This window comes from Callospermophilus lateralis, chromosome 4, assembly GCF_048772815.1.
Source record: "Callospermophilus lateralis isolate mCalLat2 chromosome 4, mCalLat2.hap1, whole genome shotgun sequence".
Taxonomy (NCBI): domain Eukaryota; kingdom Metazoa; phylum Chordata; class Mammalia; order Rodentia; family Sciuridae; genus Callospermophilus; species Callospermophilus lateralis.
Genome location: NC_135308.1, coordinates 43,266,649 through 43,288,200, shown reverse-complemented (window position 1 = coordinate 43,288,200; position 21,552 = coordinate 43,266,649). Strand labels below are relative to the sequence as shown.

The 21,552-nt window shown below is 34.3% G+C and overlaps 1 protein-coding gene across 1 annotated transcript in view; it reads right to left on the bottom strand.

The window, feature by feature from the left end:
• Positions 1 to 21,552, bottom strand: part of Sgcz (sarcoglycan zeta) — a 426,262-nt gene that overhangs the window by 34,758 nt on the left and 369,952 nt on the right. Inside the window, exon 5 of the mRNA XM_076852442.1 lies at positions 16,392 to 16,514. Coding sequence (XP_076708557.1) covers positions 16,392 to 16,514 — 123 coding nt within the window. The remainder of the gene's footprint in view (positions 1 to 16,391; positions 16,515 to 21,552) is intronic.

Genomic DNA, 21,552 nt, shown 5'->3' with positions numbered 1-21,552 from the left:
TGAGTTAAAACTGCACTGCGGTACCAACAGAGACTCTGGTCTTGCAAAACCTTCAAAATAAATTTCTTATTTCTTATCAGAGAATAAGTATAATTTCTTAAGACAAAATATATAAAAAGCATTCAGAATGAAATTTATGAATTTGACAATATTAACACAAATTTTTTTCTTAATAGCAAATGACACTATAATTAAAGGTAAAATAAAAAAATAGAGCCTAAGCATATAAAACAATTAACATGTAGAAAATATAAATGACTCCTATAAAGCAATTAAAAAAAAACAAACAGCTTATTAGAAAAGAAAAAGACAAAAACATGATTAGGCAACTCTCAGAAAGAAACTGAGTATTGGATACATATAAAAAATGATATTATAGATGAAGCACAAAGAAGATGTAACTTTATATAAATCTTTATATGAAATATTAGAAGAGTTATCATGTCATTTTGTCTTGTCTGAGATAAAACACTATTCACTACTATTCTCCATTTTAGGATCATAGCAAATGGATGCCATTATATGGGTGTTTGGAAAATGGCAGAATTTATCAAAACAGAATCCTCACTGAAATACTAATGAAAATAAACAACTCCCTCTTTAAAGTAGTCAACTATTTATTTTAGATAAGTGTTTTAAAATAGCATGGTGTGTCTTACCGAGTTTCCATGCTTGTTTCAAATTATAAGGATTTTTGTTGTAATTCAAGTGACTAAAATTATACAAGAAATGAGAAAATAAACATCAGGCCCAGTTAGGTAAAGTTTTCTATTCAGTTGTATTATTGTGTAACAATGCTTATTTTTTCAGTTCACTACACAAAATGACACAAAATATATCATCCTTCTAACAGAGTCTCACTGGAGAAGACACATGAAGACTAAAAAACTTGAAATCCAGGTCAATTTTGTACCTGCTTCCCTACCAAGTCGACTACTTAGTTTGAAATCTTCATGTTCTATACCAAAAACTTAAAAAGCATTGTTCTAATTTCCTCATAGAACTGTGTAATGTTTTTAAAAATATCATAATATTCATAAATTTACATAGTATCCATATATACATGTATCATGCTACAACGTATGGTTCCCAAATACTTAGCATTATTGGTATATCTGATCAGTTGAAAAGATGGGAACCTATGATGATTCAGGGACATGAAAATTTTCATGCAGTGTTGATTATGCCACAAAATGATAGAAATTTATTAAGGTCTTTCTCCTTTGAACAAATAATTCAATTTCAAGGAATTTATTCTAAAGAGATACTTATTTATGGTCATGCAAATTTAGCTACAAGGAATTTGATGATAGCCCTATGAAGGGGAAAAAATCAAAATGTTCAATGATAAGGAAATATTTAATAAAGTATTGTGATTCAATAAAATAGAGTAACTTTAGCCATTTAAAATACACTGCCCAATGGCATGACTTAACAATGAATATTAACTCTCTATAAGATATTTGTAATATCTATGTTCTTTTAAAAAAGTTTTTTATTTGGCCATTATAGTTATATATATTAATGGGGCTCATTTTGGTATAATCATGCATGCACAGACTATAATTTGCTCCTTTTCAATCACTTTTTCCCTACCCTCCTTCCTATATCTGCTTATCTTCCTCTAGTGATCTTGTCTTTCTTCTATTTATCTGCTGTTTTTGACATTTTATTGTGTGTGTGTGTGTGAGTGTGTGTGTGAGTGTGTGTGTGTGTGTGTGTGTGTATGAAATTCACTATGGCATATTCATATGTATCCAGAGCATAATTTGGTGAATTTTATTCCACAGTTTCTCCTCCCTTTTAGTTCCTTTCTCTGCCCCATTAATTCCCTTATAATTCCAGTTAGCAGCCATCTTTATAGTCAGCTTCACTTCTTTTCCTTGTATTTTTTTGGAACTTTCTCTTCTTCCTTTCTCCTCTGAAAAACTCAAACTAATTGTTTAATATACAGAAAAAATTAGAAAACATTACCTCACTTAAAGACTTACTTTGATACAGAGAAAAGTTTTACAGATCTTTTCCTAACAAATGAATCAGCTACATCAACAAAATGTTTGATTCTTAAGAGGCAGCAGTTAACCAATATAATGTCACCTTAAATGTATGTTGTTATTTCTTTTAAAGATAAATGACTTTGTAAATCAATGTCTTCTAAGGGTAGATCAGAGAGTCTTGAGAGATTACGAGATTTCTGTCACCAAATGCTTAAAGGGAGAATGAGCATATTACAACTATCTGAGAGCAGACATAAACTTAGTTGGAAAAAATGGAATGATGAATATATAATAGAAATTTTAAAGCTAAGATTTCATGATATGTATTTCACCTGTTAGATAGTAAAGTAGTGATAAATAAAATAGAATAGCCACTGAGAATTTATTCTAATCAACTTGTCTTAAAACACAAATTACGAAGGATAATTATACTTATGATCATGGCTAATGTTTACTGAATACATAGTACTTTATTGTGATAAACTCTGAAAAAAATGTAAGTCAAGTTCTATGATTCTTAGAGTAAACTCTAAAATAAAATAATCATAATATCTCCATTTTGCAACTGAGAAAATGGAGGCACAGAGATGGTGAACAAGACACCCGAAGGCATACAGTCTTAAACGATCCAAGGCTAGAAAAAAACGCAAACTAGGTAAGAGTTAGAACACAAATATTACCACTCTTATTTCATTTCTATTTAATTTTTTATGGTACTGGGAATTAAATCTAAACACATGCCAGGCAAGCACTCTACCACTGAGCAACAGATCCAGAACTTAAGTTCATTTATTCAAAATTATCAATCCTGAATTCAAGGAAGTATGAAACCTGTATTAATTATTCCCATCCTTACATCTTCCCACTGCTCCCAATTTAGAGAATAAAAAAAATGATGAAATAGATATATTACAATTAACATGGCAGGGAGACTAATGTTCTCTCTCACCTCAAAGATCTATGTAAAATCTTTGAAATCTGTGCATCTATTCCCTTACAGGCTAAAGGGAATCCAAATGTCAAACAGATTTAAGATGGCTAAAGATATCATCTCAAAATGGGATTCCCCTGGATTATACAAGATGGCCATCAATAATTGCAAGGATCATTAAAGATAAACGAGAGAGGCAGATGTGGAGGAATTGGAGACGTTGGAGCATAAGGTATTGGCCTCGTATTGCTGGCTTCGAAGATGTAGGAAGTCATGAGAACCAAGAAATGTGAAGAGAAAATGTCTACAAGCTGGAAAAACAATGAAATGGATTATTTCAAAAAGGAGAATGGCAGACACCATGATTTTAGTGCAGTGAACAATGACTTCAAACTTCTAACTAACCTCTAGCACTGCAGTTAATAAATTTATCTTTCTTAATTCATTCAAATGTTGGCAATTATAATAGCAGCAACAGAAAATTAGTACAAGTAGTTAGTAGTTGCAAAATGTAGACAACTCATTCAAATTTGCAATCTTTTATCTTTCTTTTTCCCTCTCTCTCTGTTTCTCCCTTCATTCCTCTATAGTGAAGTGAAAGATTACTCTGGTTATTATTTCTATGAATGTGAACATGGAAATTCTATCCAATTTACACAAAGCACACTGTGCAAAACCCTGCAGGTGAAATTAGGAGTGAGATATATTTTGGCATACTCCAGCAAGTTCTTATTAAAGATAATGATCAGTCTGATTAATGAAGATACAGTTGATATAAAACTAAAATTTGTGGGCTGGGATTGTGGCTCGGCAGTAGAGCGCTCGCTTGGCACAGGCAAGACCCAGGTTCGATTCTCAGCACCACATAAAAATAAAGGCATTGTGTTGTGTCCATCTACAAAAAAGACTCTCTCTCTCTCTCTAAAAAAAAAAAAAAAACTAACTAAAAGTTGTTATTTCTCATTGCAAAAGACTTCTTAAATTTTAGACAGAGATATTACTGTTTTTTCAAAGTGTTTATAAAATCTATCCGGCATATCAATGTCTCTCATTGACATTGATAAGCATGTCCTAAAGTTAAAATTTACACAGCTACTTCAAGATATAGCACTTACTCCAGGAGGTCTCTCTGATTTAGTTGAAAAGTCAGATATCTAGTTTTTAAGTATGCTTATTCCTTTCCTCCTCTAACTTTTTCAAGCCTACTAAATAAATCTGATTGAAATAATAACTTAGCTACTAAATAAATCATATCCTAGAAGCTCTCCTTCTTGTTATAGAAATTCTTTTTCAGGATCTGAATGTGTTATATAAAAATACATAAATGGACACAGATAAAATGAAGTGGAAATGAGACAGGGTCATAAGTGAGGAGACCCAGGTCTAATTCCTAACCTGTGTATATTTCCTGCAAATTGCTTAACCTGATACACAATTTGCCAAATGAAGATAATAACACACATTCCCCTAAATACTATGGAGTAAGTGAATTAGTGCAAATGACTGTACTTTGTCAGTGGCAAAGGCTATACCAATGCTATTAATCTCATCATTTTGATTAATTTTATTATTTCCATAATGCTTTATATTGTCTTAGAATGTAATATGCAATATATTTCCTACAATTATTTTTCTTTTTACTTTCCCTTCTTATACTCTTACATTATTTTTCACTTAAATACCTCTGGAATATCTAATAAATTGTTTTTATTATGTTGGCCTGAATATAGTTCAGTATTACATGAAGTATTTAACAATTTTATAAAATTATGTCTATATTAGAAAGGAAAAGGAAAAAATAATAAATAATTAAATTTAAATCACCTTAATAGGAAATGCTATAAAAGTAAGAAAGTCATTTCATTAATACATGATATTAAATAATGTCAATTTTTGGGTTCTAATAATAATAATTTTCAACATTTATTGACCATGATTGATCACTTTTTGAACCATGATTCAGACATGATGTTTTCCATGGTTTGGCTCACCTTAAATCCATGAAAAGCAAGTGATGTGTTTTCACTTATTGCCTCAACAGTTATTAATGAAAAACCAAATAACTGAATTGTCCATGATTGCTCTTCAAAAGGGCAGTGAAATTGTAATTCAGAGACATGACATTTTGAATCTCTCCATTTATATTTAGTCTTTTTAAATCTCTTATATTACTTTTCCATTAAGAGGCTGATATTAGTATATCCTCTCCAACTCTCTCTTGGTTAGTATTTAAATGAAATATCTTTTCCATCATTTCACTTTCAATTCATTTTTGTGTTTGGATATAAAGTTTATATCTTGCAGAGTTATGTTTGGATGATGTTGTAAAGTCAAGTTGGATTTTTTTTTCAAACTATATTCTGCCAGTACTGCCTTTTCCTTGAAGACTATATATGCTCTAAGTAGTTGCTGGTAAGGAAAACATTCTTTTGCCTATTTTTATTTTACTTCCGATGTGTCTTAGAGTTTCTTTCCCCCATTACAGATTTCTTAAGGTTTAATTGATGTTTTAGAGTGACACGTTTTGATTGCTTTCTCATTTCTTTTTGTATATATTCTACAAGTGTTTTTCTTCACGGTTACCTTAAAGAAGGCATTTATCATCCTAAATATTTAACTTGGAATTAATGTGAATTTAACTTCAGGCACATACAAATTTCTGCTCTTGTGTAGTGCCACCTTCCCCTTCCCCCTCAACTTTTGGTGTTATTAACTCAAATTATATTTGCATATATTTTTTGTTTCTAATAACAATATTATAATTATTCAATGCACTTCTCTTTTAAATCTATATATGGAATTAGAAACCATAATAAAATAACACTTTTGTTTTGCTCATGTAATGCCTTCTTCCAAGATCTTTATTGATTTACAAAGATTTGTGTCAGTGTCTACAGTCATTATTTTTCAGCTTGAAGGACTTCTTTCAGCATTTCTTATGGGGAGACCTAGGGATAAACTTTCCCTTAGCTTCTTAAATCTGGCAATGTCTTAATTTTTCCTTCATTTATGAATCACAGTCTTGCAGACTATAGATTTCTTGATAGATAGTGTTGCCTTTCTTTGGTAATGTAGATATGTCATTCCCATTGCATTGTGGCATCCATCAATTCTAATATTCTTACTGAGGATCACCCTCATATGTGACGAGTCCCTCCTGTCTTGCTGCTTCGGATATTCCTTTTGTTTTAATCTTCATCATTTTGATTATAAAGTATCTCATTTTGCTTTGGATTCATTATATAAAGGTTGTTAAGTTTCTTCGATATGTATGTCTTTCACCAAATTTGGAAAGTTTTAGGTCATTATTTCTTCAAATATTGTTTCTTTCTCTCTTTTCGCGGATTCTCATATTGCACACATGGGTTCCTTGGTGGTGTCCCATACATCCGTTAGGCTCTATTCACATGTTTTCATTTTTTATATTTTTCTGCTTCCCAGAATCAATACTTTCAATTTTTTTTTGTTTTCAAGTTTGTTTATTATTTCTTTTACCTGCTTAAATTGATTATTAAACTTCTCTAATGATTTAATTTTTCATTTCAGCACTTTTGCTTTCCAGATGCAGCAATTGTCCACGGCTGCTTTAAGACTATCAGGATCTAGAAAGAGAGTGGGGTGGGGCAGGAAAGCACTAAGCTTCCTTACCATTTTGAAGTTGCCTCTTACTAAATTCAGTGTTTATATGGATGCTGTAAACCTTTGACTCTTTTTCACAGTCTTGACAAGTTGGTTCTGACAATTTCTACTTTTGCGTGACGTTTCTATTAGAGAGCCTGAAGCTGCTTACTCTATCATCTGACTAATGTAAAACTCAACGTGCATTTAAAAATTATCACTACATTATATTGAGTTATAAGACTGTGTAACCAAATTACTCCTTTCCAATGCTCATTTGACTGACTAATGAATATGTGTAGGTATTATGCCACCAGCATATGCTCTGCATATCACAATTTTGCTTTAGTGTATATGTTTATATACACTCATCTATCAGAGTGTAATGTGATCTAACACATTATGATGTATAAAAAAATGCTTTTTTTAAACATTTGAAGTGTTACCGTAGATTTTTTGCTGTGCAAGCAGGGAAAACTGACACAAATGTAATTTGCATATACATTTGTGTATATTGCATTGTCAAGTATAACACTTTATTACTAAGTGCAATGGTAACTACATTTGTGCTTAAAATTTATTATTTTATTATTCAAATATTATTTTATAGACTGGTTTCCTGTTTATTATATTTCAAATGATTTTTATCCTTCATTACATGCATATTCAGAAAGAACATATTCATATTACAATTTTACCTTATGATGCTGGCTAAGATACCTCAATAATCCATGGATATATTATTCTGTGTCTTTCTGTGCTGTGATAGTTCACAGTAACAGGTATAAATGAAAGTGCTCACAATCACATAGGCATAGCACAATGTATCTCACTATATCTACAATTTAAATTAGATAGATGAAGATTAAAACTACACTGAGATTCCATCTCACTTTAGTCAAAATGGCAATTAACAAGAAAACACATAACAGTAAATGTTGGTGATGATGTGGAAAAAATGATATACTAATATGTTGCTAGTGGGACTGAAAATTGGCACATGCATTCTGGAAAGTTGTATGGAGATGCCTCAAGAACATTGCGATAAAACCACCATTTGACTTAGTTATACCTGTCCTTGGTATATACCCAAAGGACATAAAATCAGCAGACTACAGTGATGCAGCCACATCAGTGTTTACAGCAGCTTATTCCACAATAGCAAAGCTATGGAACCAATCTAGGTGCCCCTCAACAGATGAATGGATAAAGAAAATGTGGTATACATAATGGAATATTACTCAGCCATAAATAAGGAAGAAATTATGGCATTTGCTGGTAAATGGATGGAACAGGAGACTATCATGCTAAGTGAAATAAGCCAATCCCCCAAAATCGAAGGCCAAATATTCTCTGTGATATGTGGATGTTAACACACAATAAGAGTGGCGGATTAGAAGTTCATTGGATTAGACAAAGGGCAATGAAAGGAAGGGAGTGGGAATAGAAATAGGAAAGACAACAGAATGAATTAGACCTAACTTTCCTATGTTCATATATGAATATGCTACCAGTTTAACTCCACATCATGTACAACCACAAGAATGGGATCCTAATTAGAATAAGTTATACTCCATTTATGTACAATATCTCAAAATACACTCTACCATCATGTATATCTAAAAGAACAAATAAAAAAAAATATCTGCAGCTCAATTAACCTTTATCTGGACCCAGAATTTCTTGTCAGGGACAGTTGGGGAAGAAAAAAATATAATTATTAAGTGTCTGCAATTAACATGTTTTGTTTTGCACACTTTTCAGAAATACATGTGAGAATGAATTTCTAAAGTATCCAATTTAAGCATTATTAGCTTCCTGATAAATACTTTTCTGCTCTGAAGAAATAAATAACCATAAGCAAATGTTAGAGCTAGATTTATTTGCTGTGCTTTCATAGTAAGCTGCTTAAAGATGACTTTGTTTTTCATTTCCCAATTTCACATTTCTCTTTTTATATCAGGAATCCGTAAGCTGTGGCTCACTGCTCAAACCAAATTCTCTGTTCACTGTTTTACTATCTACATCACTCTTCTCTTTGAGTGAGAAACATGACTCCCTTAATCATGAGTAGATTTATTTATTGGCTCAATTTCCAACATGTGACCTGTCTTAGGGTAGTGACAGGCCATAAACCCTCTCTGAGGTTCCCTTCTCCTGGGCGTAGCCCCTGCCAGGCTTTCTTCCCAAGCTCTAGTGACATCATCCTTTTTGACTGTCAGATGCCACTGTCCTCTCTTATTCCTCCCACTGGTTCCAGCTCCCCCTGGACTGTTTTTATCTTTGGTTGCCTGCCTTACGGGAAGGAAGGAAGGAAGGAAGGAAGGAAGGAAGGAAGGAAGGAAGGAAGGAAGGAAGGGCAGATGGACAAAGGGAGGAAGGGAGAAAATAAAAAGGGAGGGAAGGAAGCTAGGGAGAGGGAGCAGAAGGAAATTCCCATTGGCCTGAGCTCTTTGGTGCTTCTACAGCTATGACTTTAGGCCTTGGACCCATAAATGAAGATGCCAATACTGAAGAGTGGTTTCTACTCTTGGTAAAATGCAACATGATTGTCTGTTTCGAACTTGGCTTCATATTGAATTTGTCTCCATCCAGTTCTCAAATTTTGTCTCTGAATCTCCAATTTCACATCACCCATTTTTAGACTTGGGTGTGATATCCTTGGTGGGTCAAAGCCAGAATTCCTCCATTAATTTTTATTTGGCCTCTTCATCCAGCCTTGGGCACCTGAGTTGCCTAAATGTAAAATTTTCAGGTCTAAATTTTAGTATCTGGAACTTAGTCTTTGAATCCAAGCATTCGGAGTTTTCAAAGACATGGTAAATGGAGTTCCTTGACCAATCGACACTAGGGTGTATATGTGGAAAGTTAAGGGAAAAAAAAATGTCAAGTTAAAAATTTTAGGAGTCCTGATCCAGGGAATGGGGAGTGAAGGCATATTCTTGATTTGCTGAATGAAATAATAGTAACAACTTTTAAAATAGATATGTTAGATTTAAATGCATAAAGATTTTTGATAATCATCATGTTAGAGTAAAAGATTATGCTTGTGGACTGAGATGAGTGCAAATATAAGAACCATTTCAAAGCTGACCTATTCATACTATGTATTTTTGCTTTCTCTCCTTTTGCTGTTCTCTACCAGGATTTCTGTGTTATTAAATCACCTCCTATGGCAGTAATGGTTCATTATCTCATTTAATTCATTCTTCTTTTATTAAAAGAACTCCCCAATCACAAGTTTTAACAAAGAACATAGGCATTAGTAAGAGTTTACAGCTGTGCATAAGTGCATGACTAACTTTAGGGCAACAGATAAATGATCAATGCTATTTCTACATTGTAAAATTATAAGAAAATTATCTTCACCTACTTCCTCTTTTCCCCACTACTTCCATGCTGAAGTGTAGAAGTGTTGGTATGTGACAGCCTCAACTTTATATCAAAGGCAATTAACTGGGCCCAGAAGGGTGTAGATCTCTAAATCCTCAGTAACCTAGTATCACTGGGTGATTTGCAGAACGCGCTCACATGCAACGTTATGTGAGCAAAAAAATGAAAATTTATACTGTTTGAGCTACTCTCTGGAGGATATAACTAGTATTACATATCTATCTTCTTTTATCTTTTTTTACATTTTCTCATGAAGTCTTATAAGAATTCTAAATATCTAGCAAAATCTAAAATGTTGTCTTTCTAACCTTAAAATATGGAAGTTCTACTTCATGTATTTTCAACTCTCTTGTTTTCTTTCTTCATGCATTATCTAGTGTCTTTTATTTCCCTTTACAGTGGTTTATTTTACAAATATAAAACTAACAAGAATGGTAATGGCATTTCAAAATAATTTTTCAGAAAAAGCTTTTATTAAATATCAAATTTGTGCCAGGACTGGCCTAAGTTAACTTCATAGACATAGACCTATTTTTTTCTTTGCCCAAACCCTACAAGTTAGGTGCTCCTTATAATACTATTTTAATAACAGGAGGGGGGAGAAACAAGGGGAAAAAAGCAGGCCTAAAGTATTTCAAAAATTTGAAATTTGAACAGAGTGGTAGACGAAATAATGAACTGTGCCACTCAGCTCAAAAATATTCTTCCCTAAATCCTGGACCCTGTGAATATATTATGTTACAAGGAGAGAGGGCCTGTGCAGATGTATTATGGTTACGAATCAATAGATCATACAAGAGGGTTTTTTTTTCTTTATTACCTAGGTATCCAGACAGTACTATCTGGTGAGGTAATCACATCTCTTAAAAAAAAAAAAAAGAAAGAAAGCTTTTTGCAGCTGTTGGCACAAAGGAAAATAAGAGAAATGCAGGAGAAGGGAAAGTTAATATTGAGAAGGATTCAATGGATGGTCCCTTGAGGCAGGATACTTGGAAAGCATAAGAATATGGGCAGGCTCTAGGACTAATCCTAGATCTTGCTGACAGCCAGCAAGCAAACAAACTGCACGACTCTCTAGTACACTCATTCCTATTAGTAATATAGTTTTAAGCATCATCGTGATATATAAAAAAATCAGACTACCCATTTATACACAGCAGGATTAATTCTATTTCCAAGAGATTTTGTAACTCTAAGATCTGTAGCTGTAATAAAAACTTTAAAGATCAAATGCAAATGAATTTAAAAGCACCAAATGCAGATGTTACTTTTTTTTTTTTTTTTTTACTTTTTTGGTAAATAAGCTATCATCTTTCACAGCTTCTTCACATTTATCATTTCTATTATATTTTCAAGAAGTTTTGCTTTAATAAAACAAAAATAGGGAACATTAAATGAGAGTTTATCCGATTAAAATAAGTCTGGAGAGGAACATAGATAAGGTGCTCTGAGGAAAGAGCTCATTTTGTGACAACAGGTTATTTTGTGCAGTAGCTCATTGTTTATGCATTTCAAACTCAAAAGTTGATTTCTACCTAGAGATTTGGGGGGAAATTGGGATAGAACTAATGTTTAGAGTCTCTGAAATGTTGGACTTCAGTAAGTTTAAGAAGCAACAAGCAAACTCAAGTTTAGTTTTTGACTCCAGTCTATCAACTTGAAATGCTTCACCAGAGAAAACTCAGTGATGGCACATCACTGTTCTAGAGTTTGATATAATTGCATTTCTTCAGGAGCTTCTCAGACTAAAACAGAACAAAACAAAAACAGGGCTGGGGCCGTAGCTCAGTGGCAGAGCGCTTGCCTCGCAGATGTGAGACACTGAGTTAGATCCTCAGCACCACATAAAAATAAAGATACCGTGTCCTTCTACAACTAAAAAATTATATTAAAAAAGCAAAAAACAAAACAAAACAAAAAAACACTAGCCCCATCCTGTTGCCTGCATGTTTCTGTATTCCTGGCTTTTGGAGGAACAATAGCTCTACCTAGTAGAAAGGTTGATTCCAAAGCTGATGTCAGCACAGTGAGCTAATGTAACAGATGAGAACCAGGAAGTAGAAGACCAACTAATAAAGATGAACCAGAAAATATTGATCTTGATCCAAAAGCATGGTGTTTAATTTAAAAGACAGCTCTTCAGAAAATCCTTTCTTCTATTGTCAAACAAGCCTTGGAACTTGTCTGTCTCTTTAATCATTCAATTAGGAAAGAGACCAAAAAAAAAAAAAAAGCTTTCAAACACTAGAGCACTGGGTGGATCCAGGGCTGGGTTTCTCCATTCTCTCAGGCTGCTAGTTTTAATTGTTACTGTCTGGAAAGAAGAGATACCACTTTTTCCTCCAACATTTTGCTACTTTCCTCTTCCTCTCTTAAGCAAAATAGAAGTCAAAGTCCAACAAGTAGATTTTAATGTAACATGAAGGGATTCTACAGGGCTAAAGTCTTTCACCTCAAAGTCAAGTGACTTGGAGTTGCACTTTGTTAGCTAAGTTAGTAGGCTACTTGGAATACAAATGAAAGTGCAGATTACAGTTGATTGATTGTGCCTGAAAGCACTAAATTAAAGAGTCTTTTGTATACAAAGTCTTATATCTTGGTTTGTTTGTTTGTTTGCTTACTAGATCTCAACAGATAAATGTGTTAAGTAATATCATTGGCCCATTTGTAGGGACTAAAAAATGAAAATAAAGTTTTAGAATACACATATATAAGGTAAAGCACAAAACCCCTTTACACTCAGTGATGTAGCAAGGGCATGTTAAGGGCAAATAAATATATTTAAATTAATTCAAGCAAATTATTACTGAGTGGGGCAAGTAATGTCAAGGGTAACACAATTTCAAAAATTGAGCAGATGAATATTCATCATGACTATGGGGTGTGATGGTGGTGGTGGTGTTCAGGTAGGAGCTGGGAATTTTACTTCTGTCCACCTGCAGGTGTATTTGAATGCATTAGGCAAATCCCAGATTCTTTCGAGGTAGGGTAAATGCAAATAAGTGGAATTGCACCAGGTCTATGAATAATTTTTGTCATAAATAATTTTGCCTTAGATGTATAGATATACCCATTGTCTAAATAAATTCATCTCCTTCTGTCACCCTGAAACAAAAGTCCATTTACCCAATGCCATTGTTCATAAAGTATAAAGCCAGAGGGGATAAGGGATCCATTTTAATTGTAATTCCTATGGATATTGCTTAAATAGAAAACTTTCATGTCACAAATTTACAATTCTAGAATAAACCTCATGCAGATCTCTTGTCACATGTAACTTTGAAGTCTTGTCAGCATAGCTACCTAATTTATATGAAGCACCCTGGAGTCAGTGTCTCTTTGTAGTGTTATTTGTCAAATGACTCAAGCACTGCTTTTAAGTGAATGTGAGCCTGCTAATCAATCCCTGTGCCCTTACAGAGCATGCTATGCAATGCACAATTTTCTCCTCTATGCATGTGAAATTTTAAATTATATTTGCCTTTGATATCTTTATTTTCCTTTATATTAGAAGTATTGCAGGCAGAAATAAAGCCACTATATGATTAATATGTGGTATTCTGATAAAAGCAAGTCAGGATTCAGAGGGTATTTGAGTGTGCATGTGTATATTTGTGTCTGTTTCTGAGGACATGCAGGTTCTTTGAAATCAGAAATGGGATTGGATTTTGGAAGGACTACTAATACACTCTCCTTTAGCATTTATTTAGTAAGTACATGGAACTCTTGTATCATCAGGTGAAATGTCAGGGCTCTTTGTGGAGATGCTCTCACAGTTCTTGGTCCCGTCTTTTCTTTTTTTCTCTTTCTTCTTTCTTTCTTCCTTCCTTCCTTCCTTCCTTCCTTCCTTCCTTCCTTCCTTCCTTTCTTTCTCTCTTTCTTTCCTCCTCCTTCTCTCCCTCCTCCTCCTCCTCTTCCTCTTCCTTCTTCTTTTGTACCAGAGGGTTCTTAAAACACTGAACATCCTAAACTTTTTTATTTTTTATTTGGAGACAAGTTCTCACCAAGTTGCTGAGGTTGGCTTTGAACCTACGATCCTCCTGTCTCAGCCTCCCAAGCTTCTGGGATTATAGGCGTGCACCACTGTACCTAGCAATCCTTGGTGCTTCAATGTGCTATGCTTCAACCCCTTTCAAAACACCCTCCTTGACTCCTGCAAATATGACTCCAAATTATATTATTTTATTATTAGGATCTTCTAAAATAAGCTGGTACAGACCTCTATCGTAAAACTGATTAAGGTGTCTGAGAAACTATAAAACAGATGAAAAGGATTATGAAGGATTATAAAAAGGATAGCCTTGTGTGTATGTTTGAGACAGAGAAATAAATGGAAAGCTGAAGCCAGAGTGAGATACTTATTCATCCATGTGTCCAGATTTACATACATACATCACATTCCACACTCACTCACATATTCACATACACAAAGTAGGGTCAGAGTCAGGAGAGAACAAGAGTAAGAAGGAATGGATGACTGTCCTATGATAGAAAAACCTAAGCATTTTCTTCCTGGATTTTGTGCAATTGATGGTACATTGCAGCCATGCTATCAAGAAAAAGAAGAAAGTAAGTAAATATCTACCCATGAAATGATCTAATGTGTAATTTTGTCAAGACAGCATTTTACTTGGAACCACTATGATACAAGTCAAAGTAATTCAAAAATAAGAGGATTTTAAAATTCCATGAGATCATAAAAGCTATCAAGAATTCTAGAACCTTCCCTCACTTATGAATGCAAAATGCCTAATTGGAATGTCTGAATATGGATGAAAGGAGTTTTAGATAAGTGTATAAAATCCTCAAATCTGTCTCAGGATTGCGTGGGCACTACCAAGACTCAAACATTGGTAAATGTTGAAATCATATTTGCCCAACTCCCTGTGAGTGTGTCTCTTCTGGGGCTCCCCACCTACTCACCGTTGCTGGTTAGTTTTGACAGTTCTAAGGCTGGTGTCCCTTCTGAGTTATCTGTACCCCATGCCGAAACCAAAATCCTCATACATCTTTGGGTCCCTGTCTCCCAACTCAGGACTCAGGGGTAATGTATGTCCTAAGTATGTGCCTCTTTTCCTCACCTGCTAGAGTCCTAAAATATATAGGATGATAATACCAGTGGGCAGTCATAGTGAGCATCCCAACACCCACCCAACAGTGCAGGGTCCAGTCCCTCAGCAGGATATGCTCACAAGAGAAGTTCAAGTGGGACACTAGTGGTGAGAGTATGTGGGGTATATGACCCAGTTCAGGGGATGCTTGGTGAGGATCTCCGGTCAACAATCCTTGTTGCATTTCATCACTATCTGAAAATACATTTTAATAGCAACACAGCCACATGTTTGGAAAGTTAATCAAATTAATATTATCTTTGTTAACAACAACAACAACAAAAAGCTAACACAACCACTGTGATTTACTAAGAATGGTCAAAAGACACACAGGCACACGCAGGTCCATGCTCATGTGCAATTTGAACACCACAGTTATCACAAGTTCAATCATTTCGGTGAAGTAAAATCAGAGGCCTGAGGAGTTCATTTAAAATATGGAGTAGAGAAGGCAGGATTTAATCCAGAGAGCATGAGAGCAGAGATGTGCTCTTTGTTTCTCATGCTAACTGTCTCCACATGGTCCCCGGACTCAGCTTGACCTAAAAAGTAAGGCAGATACGCCATGTAATCTGATTTAGATTGGGAAACACTAAGCCAAATTGTTTTTTCTTTTTCCTTTTCTTTAAAAAAATATTTAGATCTCTTTGGGTACTTTTAAAAGATTAAAAATATTGCATCAAAATACTGTTTGTGTCATGGTTGCCCATCAAGTAATTTCAAAGAGATTGTGTTCAAAATTGTCTTGGTCAAATTCTTCTCCACTTCAAGTCTCACTTCTCTGTTTTTGTTTGTGTAAATTTCAGCTGGTTGCTGACTATTGTGACCCTAATATTATAATAATGATTAAATACCTCTAAACAATATATGTATAGTGCTATTTCTTCATTTACATAACATTGAGGCTAATTATGAACCCTAGAGAACAAAAATTTATTCATATTATAACCTATTCCTCCTATATAACTAAAAGGCTGATATTTCCCTTTTACATATATTTCAGTTTAAATAATAATATCTCTAAGTGTGATTTTTCCACCTTTGATCACCTTTTGCTCGGCATCTACACCTCATGTGTTCTTATATCACCCACATCCATTTTCCTCCCTCTACCTGACAGTTTCAGCTTTACTTCTTTATGTGTGATTAAGGTTATTAACAGTAACCTCCTATTCTCCAAACACATGTCTTCCACTTATAGACGGTTTGAAAATCAAATGCTGTGGTATCATGATGTTTGGTGATCGTTTTAGGCATGGGAATCATACATGTTACACAGTAGCTCTTTGTGCATAGACTTTGAATAAGTTACATTTGTTCCAAGACCTCCATCTACAGTACCTGTAACTTTCAGCTTTTCAGCCCCAATGGTAATCTCATCTTCATCTGCAGAAAACAGCACCCTGCCATCTTCACTGGCTCTCACTTCAAATCTTTTACACTGAGCTTCCACAGCATCAGCTCCTATAGTCAGAGGAAAGGTTTAAAAATGAAACTGGCATACAGGAAACCATTAACATGTAATTTTGAAGAAAAAGAAAGAGATACATATAGCATTTTGTTTGTTCCTTTGGGATGTATGTTTTCATCTGAATTAGTACTTTTAGATTGTTATCCTTTACAAGAGTCTGTCTAATTGGGAGAATACTGCTGGGCTAGGTTGATTGGGTATATAGAGGATCTCCTATTGTTTGACATTATCTTAATAAGGTCTGTGAGTTTAGCCACTTAAAGACACCCTATATCAACAAGAGGAGGGAATGTCTGCTTCCTTTTGTCTTACAGGCTGAAGACTTGCTTTACCCCTGATACCTCCGGGATGCTCCGTGAACACTTGGAAACCAAATGACTCTCCTGTTTTCCCTCTACAATGCAGACAGCAATACCCATATTGTTACATAATAGGATGCTTCTCAGGCATCATTCAATTGTGAATCTTGAGTCATTTTTCAATTTATAGATTTTACTGTTTATTTTTTCACATCCTTTAATAGTATTGAATTTGAATCCATTTTATAGTCAATCTTGCAGTCACTTTACTTTCCCTAGTGTATCTTCTAATCAATCATTTTCTTCACTTATTGAAATATAGTATAGGATTAAGCATGTGTAATTACAAAATGAAATTAGAATCCTATTTCCAAATTATTGGCTAATTTTCCTAATCAGTCTACTCACAAACCACAAAGCCAAGCTCTCATAATTGGGAAATGTGATCATTTAAGAATTAGGAGGGATGGAGCAAGAAGATCTAACTAGGCCTTAAAGATGAACACTGACTGAGGAAGAAGGAATTTGAAATACTGGGCATGGCTCAGTAATTGACACTTCCACAACATCAATTTCTTTATTTTGGCATAACATATATGGCATATGGATCTTTATCTTTAGATAAGTGTATAAAATCCTCAAATCTGTCTCAGGATCTGAATTAGTACTTTTATCTTCTCTCCTGCTAAGATTTTTAGCATCTCTCCTTTGTCTGTATCAGAGGACTTCTCTGACATAACCCAGCCCAGTCAGGGACAGTCACGTCACACTGTGGGCATACTTCTTTTTACTCATCTTTATATACTATCCCGACTTATTACACACACATCTCTAAGAATGTGAAACATGAGTCATCTTTGTCTTTCAAAACTTATATTTGTGTCTGACATCAAGTGGAGATAAGAAATGAATGTTAGGTAATCCCAGCAGCTCAGGAAGCTGAGATAGGAGGATCACAAGTTCAAAGCCAGCCTCAGCAACAGTGAGGTGCTGAGCAACTCAGTGAGACCCTGTCTCTACATTAAAAAAATGTAAAAATGGACTTGAGATGTGCCTTAGTGGTCAAGTGCTCCTGAGTTCAATCCACAGTATCAAAAAGAAAAAAAAAAGGAAATTAATGTTAGTAGGTGAATAAAGACTAGATGCAAACTTTCCCTTTCTTCAGTCCCTAGCCCAGCTAAGAACTACACCTATTGTAGCCCGTGGCAGTAGGAAATTATACCTCCCTACTTCCATAAACAAGAGGAGACTTAATTTGGAATCCTGATAATGAGGAAGATAATTTCTCTGACAATAAATGTACATTTTTTCCTTATATTCTAATATTATGGGAAAATTTTAAAAAGATTCAAATGGGGCTATGTTAAGTAAGATAGAACTAGTGTCCTCTTGGGATGTCAAGTTCTAAAGAATATGAATTATAATGTTAAAATCTTTTTTTATTTTTAAATAAAGACTTTCCTTGTAAATTTTAATAATAATGTTGAGAAAAACATCATAGGCCTTTTGTCATTTGTCATTGTAATTGCATTTGATTTTCGCGCGTGCGTGTGTGTGTGTGTGTGTGTGTGTATACGCGCGCACGCACGTGCATGCAGGAATGTGTGCTGAGAATTGAAGTCAGGGCCTCACATATGCTAGGCAAGCACTCTACAACTGAACTGCTTCCCCAGCCTCTAAGTTTGTGAATATTATCTCAAAGGTTTGTATATACATACATATATTATACACACACACACACATACATACACAAACATGCACACACATATACAAGTATATTTTTTACACTAATGAGGATTGAACCCAGGAATGCTATACTACTGAATTGCAACACCAGTACTTTTTTTTAATTTTTTGGTGACAGGGTCTTGCTAAGCTGCTGAGGATGAGAATGGCTTAGAGCTTGAGATCCTTCTGCCTCAGCCTCCTGAGTGACTCAGATTACAGGTGTGCACCAATGCACCCAGCAAACTTGTATCCATGTAAGTGTTTTCTTTTAATCCTAGCCTAACTTTCTTATATGGGACTTTAGTCTTTGAACCATAGTAACTCAACTGACAGATGTTCAAAAGCTATGCTTGAGGACAATGGATTGATGGATGTGAATTTTTGCAGCCTTTGAAGTCTCTATTTAAATCTATCTTCAAGTGACTTAGACATACACAAAACCTCAAATTTCTGAAAGATACCATAGATACTTTACAAATAAAAATTTAACATTGACACTACATTGCTTCCTTCAAATACACTCAACTGCTGAGCTTAATTGATTCACAAAATATAGTTAACTTTAATGGCATGGAACTGTATTAGACCACTTAACATACTTGTACACATGTATATTATATGTGTGTGACACATATACACACACAGAGACAAACATTATATATGTATATACTTATTAGCAAGACTTTTCTTGATGTAATACTTAATGTCTTTAAATAGAAGATAATTTATTAACATAAAATGCTAGATTATGTGTCACAAAAACTATTTAAAATAAACTATTATAAATATAAGTAGAGTAGTATCTGGATATGGCAAAAGGAGTTGAGATTTTCATTCATTAAATTTAAATGAGCAAAGGCAAATAAGCAAACTGGAAAATATTTATGCACCCAGAATAGATGAGATGCATCTAAGTCATCAATTAATGCATACGGAATCATCCAATTGAGAAATGGATATAAAAATTAATACTTTGGACTTCACTTTATTCATTATATTAGCATAATTACAGAAGGCAAAATTGTAAGCAATTAGCAATGAATTGATAGTAAATAAGTATTTTTAATCGGAACATCATTGTGTAATATTGCATTTACAGACAGTGCTTTTCCTTTCTGCAAATGGAAAACACTAAAATATGTACTGGGGGATAGTCAATTGTTGGGAATATTTATGCTCAAAATTAACATATTAGAATTTAAGAAACTGAATTTATTATATTCTAACATGCTTTGGGCTGTCTATTTTTACATTCCTAGTGTCACATATTCTCCGGGCTGTCATTGCAAGATGTTCTCAGGAGCAATAATGCACAGTACTATCTAAATCAATGATGTTTCTGGTGTAGCAGAAAAAGCAATGTGCTTGCATGACTCTGGGTAAGGAGCTAGGATTCCTTAGCCTGTGGATCATGGGAGATGGGATTATCAAGGCAGTACTGTATTTTCTCAGTCATCTTAAGAATTTAACTTGCTAACTAAAGTACTAAGATTAAATGCTTTCTTAGAAAAATCTCCAAGGAACTTTATATCAACCACTTCAAAATCATATGAAGGGAAGTCAGTATTAGAATTTGGAAGGAGAATTGGCTGGCAGTTGAGAGAAAAAAAAATGCAAGCAAAATAGTTTCCCTAAAAGTATTGAAATATTAGATGCATATCCAAATACCTTTAGTACTTTTAACGATCTGTACACTTTTTTTAAAAAAAGCAAGAAAATCAAGAACAACCACAAAGCTCAATTCTTGTTTTCTTAGAGATGTCTTCTTTGTCTTTTTAGAATATAACTTTGGTTGACAAGGAGAAAGTCTCCAACATCTAAATACTGTCTCTGCATTTTTTACATTAAGTTAGTTGAATACTTGAGCTGGAATTTTTTCTTCAATGAATACACCCAAAGAGCAAGAGCAATATGTTTTCTCTAGGTAATATTTAGTACTGGTTCAAAGACAGCAAAGCAAAGATCACAATGAATTTGCTTGCTTGTCTTTGGTGTGTCTTCCTCAAGTATCCTAGGATGGGTTCTTTCTTCCATTATCACTCTGCACTCTAATTTTATATGCATGTCAATATATCCAAGGTCTTAAGAGTATTAAGAGATTAGAAATCTTAGAAAAACAAGAGTAAAATTCAAAATTCTCTGTTCAGAAATTCCTGATTTAGAATTACCACGATGGACCCAAAATTAAATAAATAAATAAATAAATAAATAAATAAACAAAATAAACATTTGTCATGAATTTAAATGTAAATATACATTTTACTTATTTAATTTTTTGGTACTAGGGATTGAATTTAAGGGTGCTCAAGCACTGAGCAACATCCCTAGTCCTTTTAATTTTTTTTAAATTTTAATTTTTTATTTTGAGACAGGGTCTCACTAGGTTGCTTACAGCTTCACTAAGATTCTGAGGCTGGCTTCGAACCTTTAGTTCTCTTGCCTCAGTCTTCTGAGTCACTGGGATTACAGAAGTGAGTCACCAAGCTTGGTTTCTTGGCTTTTATTTTGTTCAATACTGTGTGTGCTATTGAAATTGCACACTGGAAGGCAGTCTTTGTATGTCCTTGGGGCAGGGTCAGAGTAAGGGGAAGCAACACTCAGCCAGGCTGGTGGGCTGCTTTACCACCTGGCACTGGAATCCTGGGCATTTGCAATCCTCAGAGGATCCTCCAGGCATAAGCCAGCCCCCTCCTCCCTGCAGGGACTGTCCTCCCTTTTGGAATGGAGAAGTCATTAACAACTAAGGCAGCTGTATGTTCCCTCAAGTTCAACATATTTTACATTCATCCTCCTACCTCTCTCCCTGCAGTTCCCCATCAACCACAGTGTCTACTAGAATTGACCTTGTACACAGAGGTTCCTCAATAAAATCTGTTGTAAACTGAAGGATTCCACTGTTCTTCACCATTTGTACATGTGGATGTTATCTCTCCCTGGCCCATATCACTTCTCTTGCTCTCCATCTTCTTTTAAAAAATATTAAAAAATACATAGAAAATTATGT